Source organism: Dreissena polymorpha, chromosome 9 (genome assembly GCF_020536995.1).
Source record: "Dreissena polymorpha isolate Duluth1 chromosome 9, UMN_Dpol_1.0, whole genome shotgun sequence".
NCBI lineage: Eukaryota > Metazoa > Mollusca > Bivalvia > Myida > Dreissenidae > Dreissena > Dreissena polymorpha.
Genome location: NC_068363.1, coordinates 20,316,254 through 20,327,770, shown reverse-complemented (window position 1 = coordinate 20,327,770; position 11,517 = coordinate 20,316,254). Strand labels below are relative to the sequence as shown.

The window sequence follows — 11,517 nt, the reverse complement described above, 5'->3', positions numbered from 1 at the left end:
AGACTGGTAGCTTCAACGGAGTGGGATCCATCAGTGGACAGGGAACAAGTACGTTCTGGAACAGTCAAGTTTCATATACCTTTCTGAAAAAAAGAAAAGAGCATATCCAATGTGTTTTGGCGATATATTAAGGCACATTTCGATATTTAGATCTATTTATGTTTTCTTAAATATAGTTTTTGAATAGTAAATATGTATTGATGGAAGCATTCATTAAAATGATATAGACATTGAATTCACCCTTTACCACTTAGATACGTATTTTGACGCATGTGTAGTCCCTTAGAAAGTTTAATTTAATTAAATACCTTTCTTACTAAATTCAAGTTTTATAGGCTATATGTCAAACTCAAAGATACATGATGAGCGGCAAACAGTATAAAAAACGAAAACAGACTGTGAGTAACTCGCAGGCTGTTCTGCTGTATGCTCTTTGCCATTTTCATTTCGCTCCTAAACGGGAAAGGGTTAACCTTTGTGCAAGCGCGATCACTTTGCCAGTGTGTAGTTATTGGTTGTCCCATTTGAAACCTGTCTGGTCCAGGTTTCAAACTTAAACAGTGAGTGTACAGGAAACCTCTTAATAGACACCCTGTAATGGCTCTTCCCTTGAAACAAACCTGAACGTGTATTTTTAGTATATGCATAAAACATTCAATGCCATTAAACTGACATAGCCCTTAGACGAATTTGATGCGTTTGAAGTCCTTACAAATCAAATAAAATGAAAGACTTTTCTTACTTGATTTAAGTTTGAACGGCTTCATTTCCAAAAACTAAGATACTGATGAGCAACAAACATCATAAACAATCGGAATTGACTGAGAGATACTCGCAGCGTGTTCTGGTTTTATGCTGGTTGCATGTTTGCTTTGCTCTTGCACAGGAAAAGGTTCAATACTGGTAGGTTTAAGTTTATGTGTGCTCGCGTGTTGCAGACATATCACCTACAGCTCCACCAGCCTGTGTGGATGCGCTGCCAGACTGTGACAGATATGAAAGAATGCTTGCGTGAACTTCGTACCATAGGCGCGTGAAAACTGCAGAAAATACTGCAACCTGTGTGGTGTGTAGCCCACCTGTTTTTTTAATATTGAGCAATTATTAATGTATTATATACATTTGAAACAGCTTCAATCTCAATAATTTGCTGAATATTTCTAACTTTAATATAGGTAATCAAAAATGAGGTTTACATTTAGTAATTTGTTCTTATTTTCAACAAAACTGAAAGATAATTGTTCCATATGTTTATTTTCCATGTATGGCACAGTTGAAACTAAATGTATTTTCACATTTGTATTTCAGTGGGAAATGCACCTCAGCCTCAACCTACGGGTAGGGCAGCTTGTTTTAGATGAGCGTCTTGCGAAAATGGACCTTAGGAATATCCAAACTGGAGTTCAGAATTGCCTCTGCATCAGCATTGTCTGATTTGGAGTCATAATGTCCGCTATGAGATTAGGAAACTTCTTGGTTAAACAACTACTTTATCACGAAGGACAAAAAAGCACAATTTTTTATATTAACTGGTATTGTTGGTGGTATAGGCACCGTAGTTTTCCAAAAATACTTGAGTACTGGATGTGCCCAGCAAACACACTCGAGAGTGCCTCTATATACATAACTATGTTAAAGCAAGCAAGAGAAGTAAATAGATGTCAACCAAATAATGTTACTTTGATACCTTTCTTTACAAATATGTACCGAAAAATGGTCTGTATAAGATAAAAGTTAAATTAAGTCTGTCTTGGATTAATTTTCTGACCTTTATGAACATATTAAATTGCATGTTTTAAATGTCTTTGTTATAAATAAATATCATTATCGTTTATCATTTGGTAGTTTAAATAAACCTTTGAGTTGTTATATATTATCCGTTAATATCATACACAGCACAGTCAATTCCTGTTGTAGATATCTGCATGTACAATGGTCAGGCCTTCCATCAGGGTGACACGTGGCAAATCGCCTGTGACACTCTCTGCACTTGTGAGAACGCAGTTTATGGTTACTACAGATGCGTTAGCTCGTAAGTTAAATTAATATGACTTTTACCAATCACTGCCTTCGCCAGTGATCAATCTATAAGAATGCTAATAATGCTTTAACTTTGATTTTCAGTGGTTGATTTTTTTTTAATTACGACTAAAAATGGGCTTGAACTGGCCGTCATAAGAGGGGCGTATAGATTGAATAAATATAAGATCATGTTTGTCTCACTTTTCCAATTTTAGTTGTAAATTTTAAATTTAAACTAATTTACATTCCTGTGTATGTTGATGCCGATCATTGAATAAGTATCCATTTATTTTTTAATCTATATAGTTCCAGTACGCTTAATAATGTAGCGCGAGCCGCCGACTACCTGGGACCGCCACCGAGCGCTTATATGTGCGCGGCCTCACAATGCCGATGTTCCTTCCGAAACCCTCGAAAGGCCAATTACAAAATAACAATGTTATTATAATTTTCCTTAGGCTACCTGCCTTCTGATTATAAACTTAAAATAATCGAGTCGCTTCAGATATATACAATGCGACCAAAGAGAAGGGATCGATGCCTTCAACGAATCCTCCGGCTTCCGTGAAGCTACTAGCTACCGCCTCCGTGAGGCTACTGGCTTCCGCGAAGAGACTGGCTCACGTCACCCCAAGGCCTTAGAAGAAGCTTCCGTCACTGCCTTGTACGACGTCCGTAGTATCCAACACTCTGATAACCCTCTCCAAGAAACAGGAACTCTGCAGTCCGGGCAGCACCGTTTAAAGCTTGCAGCTAACGTAAATACCCAACTGCTCCAGAATACTGTTCTTTTAGAGTAACGTCCCTTTTCTTCAGATGTTGATCCGCTCGCATACACCGGAGAACTGCCTAACTTGTCTATTTGCAAGCCTTTATATACTGGCGAACAGAGCGCCACCTAGCCAACGGAAAGGCACGATCCGGAAACTACCGACGTCTCCGAATTCCCTCCGCACTCTACGGAGATTACCGATCAGCATTTCTCCTTCACTTACAAAGAAACTAGACGTATATATACGCAGGATTTTACTAGAAGCATTCCTTAAATATCAAATACTCTTTAAATGCTTAATACATTATTTTTAGCCATACAATCAACTTACTTTATGCAGAACAAGTTACACTTTCATATTGTTTACCTGGCAAATTTAAAACTAAGGGAGGTAATTATACTGTAGCAGTGAAAATACGCAAAGCATCTATTTCGACTACGAATCCTTTCGTTATATTTCCCACGCCTCCGATTTGACATGAGTCCCCTCATGATTCCAATATCCAAAACTAATACAATCAAACATTACCACTCATCCAAAAATTGTGGGAGGCGGAAAACTACAACGGGCGAGGCATGGTCAGGGGTGATAACCCCAAAAAAGGGTTAGGGTAAGGGTTAGGGTTAGGGGTCGGGTAAGGGTTAGGGTTGGGTTTAGGCTTACCCAAACCCTAACCCGACCCCTAACACTAACCCAAACCCTAACCCTAACCCTCTAACCCCCCCTTGCGCAATACCATACCATGCCTCGCCCGTTGTAGTTTTCCGCTTCCCAAAAATTGTACACAAGCAAACTTCGACAAGAGCTAATTAAAACAATGCAATAACGAATCTCTTCCTGAGATTATAAATGTATCAACATCAGTGCCAAAAAAAAACTACTCACTACTTAACGTGGTTCATACTGCACCGAAAACACAAAGCGACCATTATCATACCCAGTGATAATGTCACCGAGGCTTGCCATGCCTCCCAACGTCTCCGATGCTTTTTGTCTGCGATCGCGTAACTGCACTCTGTACAGTATCGTCTGGTTAGGAGGCTCAAAACGTTCTTCCAAGGCTTGCAACAGTGAGTCATAATCTCTGGAATTGTGCGCAAGGTTTCCCAATACCCCTTGCGCTTGGCCACGCAACGACACTGCCAAATGCAATGCCTTGTCGCTGTATTCCCATTGATTAATCACAGCGCACGTCTCAAAGTGCGCTCTATAATCTCGCCACGATGATTGACCATCATACGTAGCTGCCTTCACAATACTCAAAGGTTTCAATGGAGTCTTCTTCAATGTGACGTTTCCTTCAAAATCATTTGGCTTTGATTGAGGCACAGGCGTCTCTCTTACAGGAACAGGAGTACACAAGCCAGCCCGCATGTTATCACGCTTAAATAACTCCAAATGCCTTTCCAAAGCCAATGTGTCACATTTTTCGGCGAGGGCTTCATTTTTTCCGCCTCAAAGCCTCCAATTCTTCGCAAAGACTTGCACCACCTACTTGAGCCATTTTGAGTCTTGGGGTTGACAGGTTAGAACTGTCGATAGGTTTCAGTACCCTATCCCCCTGCCACCAAATATGTAGCGCGAACCGCCGACTTCCTGAGACCGCCACCGAGCGCTATGTGTGCGGCCTCACAATGCCGATGTTCCTTCCGAAAACCTCGGAAGGCCAATTACAAAATAACAATGTAATTATAATTTTCCTTAGGCTACCTGCCTTCTGATTATAAACTTAAAATAATCGAGTCGCTTCAGATATATACAATGCGACCAAAGAGAAGGGATCGATGCCTTCAACGATTCCTCCGGCTTCCGTGAAGCTACTAGCTACCGCCTCCGTGAGGCTACTGGCTTCCGCGAAGACACTGGCTCCCGTCACCCCAAGGCCTTAGAAGAAGCTTCCGTCACTGCCTTGGACGACGTCCGTAGTATCCAACACTCTGAAAACCCTCTCCAAGAAACAGGAACTCTGCAGCCCGGGCAGCACCGTTTAAAAGCTTGCAGCTAACGTAAATACCCAACTGCTCCAGAATACTGTTCTTTTAGAGTAACGTCCCTTTTCTTCAGATGTTGATCCGCTCGCATACAACGGAGAACTGCCTTACTTGTCTATTTGCAAGCTTTTATATACTGGCGAACAGAGCGCCACCAGCCAACGGAAAGGCACGATCCGGAAACTACCGACGTCTCCGAATTCCCTCCGCACTCTACGGAGATTACCGATTAGCATTTCTCCTTCACTTACACAGAAACTAGCCGTATATATACGCAGGATTTTACTAGAAGCATTCCTTAAATATCAAATACTCTTTAAATGCTTTATACATTATTTTTAGCCATACAATTAACTTACTTTATGAAGAACAAGTTACACTTTCATATTGTTTACCTGGCAAATTTAAAACTAAGGGAGGTAATTATACTGTAACAGTGAAAATACGCAAAGCATCTATTTCAACTTCGAATCCTTTCGTTATAATAAAATATTTCATCAACAGCATCGATGAACGTATTCATTCCATTTTCCAGGTGCCCTCAATACACAAACATTTCAAGCACCTGTCAGATCGTTAAGAAGGCCGGCGACTGCTGCTCCAAGGTTGAATGCCAGCCTGGAACCGGAACCTTCCTTTCCTCTACTGGGAACCTGCAGACGATTGGTGGTGGTGGAATGATCGAGGTGACCGGGCAGCTCACCTCGACCTTACCCTCCGGCGGGACCCCATCCCCAGGCACGGGTGGAACTAGTTATGTTGCCCCCTCGCTGAGTAAGTGATTAAATTTTACTTAAGATATCTTGATCGTTAAATCTGTTTGGGGACATAGGTCTTTGTACATGAAGCTGTTTAGTTACCTAATTTTGACATTATATTAAACAACAACAACGTTATCCTATGCATTTGTATTAAAAGTGGACACTATGCTATGTTAAATTAAGATGTTTATTTTTGAATGCTTAGAAAACCTTAACAAAACGACTGAGAACAACGAGAAATAAAAGACTGTACATTACGGAAAAATTAAAATATAAAATTATGTCGCGCTGAACATCAAAGTGATGAGTTATATGTCATACAGGGGGCTGTCTGTTCAAGGGCAACAACTAAATCCAAGGTCAGACATGGGTGGATGGCTGTGAGTACTCTTGTACTTGTGACAATGCTGGCAATGGACTATACACTTGCCGACAAAGGTAAACACTTTTCATTACAATGTGACAAGTTTAGCACAGTGTGTGACATGTTTAGCCATGTAGAATTAAAGGGATCTTTTCACGGTTAGGTAAATTGACAAAATTGAAAAAAGTTGTTTCAGATTCGCAAATTTTCGTTTTAGTTATGATATTCGTGAATAAACAGTATTACTGAACATTTACCATAGTCCAATATAGCCATTATATGTATTTTTTGACGATTTGAAAACCTAAAAATTATAAAGCGTTGCAACGCGAAACGTTGGAATAATTTGGAGAGTTCTGTTGTTGTCGTTTAAATTTACGAAACTACGGAGATTGCTTATATAAGGTATAAAATACCTGTTCTGTGTATACCCGGCGGAATAGCCGAGAGGGCTAATGCGTTTTTACTTCAGACTAACTCCAGGACTCCGGAGGTCATTGGTTCGAGCCCTGGTACCGGCTACTTTTTTTCCTTTTTTAATTTTATTCTTGATTTTTTACTGGAGCTTTTAAGATCCAATGTTTACATTTATCAATATAAAGCATTTAATGACAAACTTCAAAATATGCCAAAATCTGTGAAAAGGCCCATTTAATGTATTAAATTACGATTTGACACCCTTTCATTTACAGTTTTTAAGGTCTTTGATTTCGCAAAATACAATTTTGACTTGAAATCAACTCATATGCAGAGATTTAATTTGTTTGTCTAGGTTGGCTGACCACCTTTTTGTGGGTAATTTATTATTTATCATACTTCTTTCCAAATTATGCATCATCGTTTGTAAGTCTATGAATGTGTTGGTGACAATGGGACCATAATTTAAACGTATTCATCAACCAATTCTTTGACTTAGGCAAGACCAATACGTCATTTTTTATATTTCATTGTTTACAAAAAGTATATTTTATTATCAGCATAATGGGAGGTATTAAATACAATGATGGGGCCTTTTTACAACATATCAGTTTTGTAAAGAAAGAAAGTCCAAGAAATTATTGTTTATTTTATGTGACCCTATATAATATCCCTTATCTTGCAGATGCCCAGAATTCAGCAACATTCCCAAGGAGTGTCGCCTGGAGACAGACTATAATGACCCTTGCTGCAAGATTCCTATGTGTCGGTTCATCGGGTCCCCTATCCCCGTAATCCCTTCATACAAACCCAACATCATCGGACAAAGCAAGGTGGAGCCCCCGAAGCCCAACGAACTTTACCACGGCTCTGTGACCCTTAACGTGATCAGTTTGACTGTCCCTGGTCGAGTTACTGCAACTACGGCACAGACAGGTGTAACAGGTGGAAATGGTAGGCTGTTTGTTGGTATGCAGTTCATAATTATACATAGAGAGAGAAAGAGTAGAGCAGACTAAAATATTGTTTCAAATTTCAAAGCTTTGTATTTCTAGCTTGGTATAGTCCTTGTATTGTAATGAAGTTTATACCGTATTATCAATATTGACAACGTATTTAAACAAAGCTTTGCTGACAATCAAACAATTCCTTAGATTTGTGAAATCTCAAAAGAAGGTTATTACAATTGCAATTTATTGCATATAATAACAAATGAAGGCAAAAGATAAAAGAACGACTGAGGATGCTAGTAATTCTAAATCCTAGCATCTTCACTTGCCCACAATCAATATCTTGAAGTCAGGCTTATGAATACGTTCGTTAATTTTTTTCTTGTAAAATAAATCCCCATAAGCCCAAGTCGATTATACCTCTGGTGATATCCATGATCATCACCACTGTGGGCATGCATGTTTGTAGGATAATGCGAGTACCAAGGCCACGGTCATGTTTGTTTGCAGGATATTCTGAGTACAAAGATCACTGTGTCTGTTTGCATATGCCTTGTTTGTCTGTGTGAATTTCCAACGCTTATTACAATTAAAAAAGACAGGATTAAATAAAATACTTTGTTAAAGTATGCAAGCAAAACACGAATAGTTCAAGTAATACAAGTAATTCAGTCACTAGTTTAAGCAAGAGATGAGATTTGACTTTTAATATTTGTGTATACATTCTCGTTTTTTAAAATAATACAGTTTTTTTGTGAATGGTTCATTATTTTGTCAGCCGAGTTCTGCATCTACAAAGGCCAAATCTACCAGCAAGGTCAGCACTGGATTGACGGTTGCCAGTACAATTGTACCTGCGAGGATGCTAAGACTGGATTCTACAGATGCAATGACATGTAAGTGAAAACTTTACTTTCTGAACAAACTCATGTAGTTTCGTTAATTAATATGCACGTATTTGAGCACATCAAATTGTAGTTTTAATGCCCTTTTTTGTTTAATATAAAATGTTGTTTGTTTTTATTTTGTTAGCATTTTCATTTTTCCCATACTATCTTTTAGTCAATGCTTTATTGCTGCTTATATGGATTTATCAGTGCTTTGAAAACGATAAATCACCTTTTCGAACAGTTAAAAATAAGTTTTACTCTTTTACTGTGAAATGACTTTTTTTACGTCATGATGCCATTGGATCTGCAAAAGTGTCCAGTTTAACTCTTCTAAATGTAAATAGAATATGTACACAGTAGTAAATGATTGAAAATGTGTTGGTTTTTGGTTGATTTACGATTTTCTTTTACACTCGTGATAGTAGACATTAAATATTAATTTCTCTGATCACTCTTGAATTTAAATCGATTATCCAGCTAAACCAACAAATATCCTCTATTTATTTTGATAAAGAGGTAATACTTTAGTAGAGGAGATGATATCCTGTTTATTGTACTGATATAAGTAGAATAAGTCGATATATTTACATGCTTTAACTTGGTCACCACATAAGTGATACATCAACATTTCAGGTGCCCTGTCTGGAACAATCTGCCGAACACCTGCACACTTCAGAAAGCAGCGGGAGAGTGCTGTTCTCAACCAGTCTGCCAGAATGGACAAGTTCTCAATCAGAGTAAGTAAATTGGTTCTGTTATTGTCTTTGTGTGAAGAAACTTTGTAAACAGGTATTTATGTTTGTTCTTTAAAACTGCGCTAAAGCACATCAAGGCATCTGCCAATAAATGACGGAATGGGAACGAACATCACGAATCCTAGTTAAATATGTATGAATGTATGCAATAAAAATAATTCACCGAATTAGCATGAGATCATGTTTTATTTCAGCAAACACGTGCTTCTACGGAGGCAACTTCTACAGAGAGGGCGAGCAGTGGCAAGATGGCTGCAAGTACAACTGCCAATGCATGGACGGAAGACAGGGTTACTATGAATGCCAGAAACTGTATGTAGAACAAACACTGGTTTCATTTATATCAATATAAAAGTTGGTTAGGTATAACACAAACTTTCCATGTGAACGAAAGTATAACCTTTACACTCATCAAAAGCAGTCTACGTTTTACAAGTATAGACATACAATATTCTTTCATTCCTGTGCATTAACTAAAAACAATCACGTGACTGTTTGTTTAAGAAAGTCTTTAAACAGTATAAGATACTTGAAATGTATTTTATCATTTGATTCATATTCATGACCATATAACAAACTTATGATTGTATGTATGACAAATTACTTTGATGTAGAACAAATATACAAATTATATCATTGAATTCATACCATTGAATTATTAACAAACGTATTAGAAAACATAATTTCTAAATTCATGTTTATGAAAATATATGAGCTTTTTATAGTTACTGCTTCATTATTGATCTTATTAACTTACTACTAAATATTATCAAACTAAATACTTTGCTATTGGATCTGATATCTATAAATGTCCAGTAACGACTGACGCATAATTTTCGTTTTTTGTTTTACCTTCAAATTATTATTTGGTTATTTGATTTGGGAATTGCATTTTACAGCATGTCTCTGATTGATTAGTTTGAATTGATTCGTGTATTGCAGTTGTCTCACTTGGAACTTGCCCCCCTCCTGTCATCTAGACCCGCCCCCTTCAGGCAAATGCTGCCAGGTTCCCGTGTGCCCAGCAAACATTCAGCTGCAGTACCCTCCTGGATTTGTCCAGCATTAACGTGCACATGACAATCGGACTTTTGATGTGATTTCATTTGTAATAATGTGTGATGCAATTACTGTTTCACATTGTACACAAATAAATTAATAGTATCAATTATTGTGTTGTTTGTTTGTCTGCATTAATGAGCACATCATTACGATAACATAATAGAAGCACTCAACCAGTTCACTCAACAATACCAAGTAGTTATCACACACTAGAAGGACATAAATGGAAGTGGTTGTTTCCCTGCTTGAAATGTCCGCTATGTTTGCGTATTGTTTGCATTTGTCACAACATTGGTGAAAGAAAATTGCAGTTAATATTAACCATTTATTTGAAAGGTATTGATGATGAGTACAATATCAGAAGTTAGACTGATTTTGATGACTTCATATGTTCTGTGATGCCGAGAACAAACGTTGTGTAAAGCTTAACTTTTGAGGTCAAACGAACTCGATTGAATGGAAGCATTAATGTGTATTTCATGGTTCGCGGGGAATGAGTGGAAAATAGCAGTGAATGATATCTCATCTTCATAATAATAAAATATATGCTTTGTGCATGTCCGATCGACTGCCGGTCAGTAGGTTGGTGTGTAGACCATTCGTTTCCGTCAGTGAACGCTTATACCAACAATCAAATTGATAAGATTGGCAGGTAAGAAAGACGATTATCAATGTTGAGGTAAATCGGTAAACGGTATATGTATAAGGGGCTCGTTACATGAAACTGAATTTTTAGTAAAGTAGAATACGGTTTATACCACTTAATTTCATCCCTTAAACGATACCATCGGGACATTCCCTAATTGTTGGTTATGTTATGTAACTGACAGCTATACAAGCGTCCAAGCATTTAATACTGACTCACATGGTGTTTATCAAAGACCTGACCAATCCCTATTCATAGCCACATGCTGATTTGTATATCTTGCGGGTGTCTACGCCTAATCAATGAAGGAGAGCAATTATCACGACAAATTATTCACCGATGAAAAGCAGAAAAATAATTTCATTTCTTGAATACGGTTGAAATAAACTTATAAATTACAGTTTGTGGATGTATGGATTTAGTCGACTAAATTATTTAGCCATGTGAAATGCGAAACAACTAGACAATGAACCCATTATTGGCCGACGCAATCCTAGATTTAAAGTACCTACTGACCAACAACGTAAGGCAATAAATAGAGGGTATTTGTTCATGTCGGTGTAAGATCGTTTGTTAGTTTAGATCATAGAAAATATAGTCTCTAAAAAGTTTAAAAATCTACTGCAACAAAATGAATATTATTTAACATTTCAAACAAAAAAGTAAAAATGCAGTTGTGATTAAAAATAAGATTTGAAACAGACAGACTGACAGACAGACATACATCGTACATCGTTTTTATACTAAAATATACAAATTATTTTCTGTCACGTGAATACGAATAATAACATAACACTATGTAACATAAAAGTTATATAAAAAATTGCAAATACAAAAAATATACGGAAGAACATCCAGGGGTGATGTAATATATTTAATATTATTA

At 37.5% G+C, this 11,517-nt stretch overlaps 1 protein-coding gene across 2 annotated transcripts; it reads left to right on the top strand.

Annotated features, from left to right (window-relative positions):
* The first annotated feature begins 5,394 nt into the window (after window positions 1–5,394).
* Window positions 5,395–10,091, top strand: LOC127844881 (protein kinase C-binding protein NELL2-like). Of its 2 annotated transcripts, none has more exons than XM_052375416.1 (7): window positions 5,395–5,560; window positions 5,871–5,985; window positions 7,014–7,282; window positions 8,057–8,174; window positions 8,802–8,905; window positions 9,118–9,235; window positions 9,866–10,091. In XM_052375416.1, exons 3-7 carry the CDS (start codon window positions 7,090–7,092, stop codon window positions 9,990–9,992), a joined length of 660 nt encoding a protein of 219 aa, XP_052231376.1. In that variant the 5' UTR covers window positions 5,395–5,560; window positions 5,871–5,985; window positions 7,014–7,089; the 3' UTR covers window positions 9,993–10,091. The 2 variants fall into 2 exon arrangements, with proteins under 2 accessions (XP_052231376.1, XP_052231375.1); XM_052375415.1 differs by having other exon boundaries at window positions 7,014–7,297.
* Window positions 10,092–11,517: the final 1,426 nt, after the last annotated feature.

Excerpts from the sequence above, each read along its gene's own strand:
- LOC127844881 (XM_052375415.1), top strand. The coding sequence starts at position 7,090 with ATGTGTCGGTTCATCGGGTCCCCTATCCCCGTAATCCCTTCATACAAA. Across the intron at positions 8,175-8,801 it reads TTCTACAGATGCAATGACAT|GTGCCCTGTCTGGAACAATC; the intron begins GTAAGTGAAAAC and ends TCAACATTTCAG. Across the intron at positions 8,906-9,117 it reads TGGACAAGTTCTCAATCAGA|CAAACACGTGCTTCTACGGA; the intron begins GTAAGTAAATTG and ends GTTTTATTTCAG.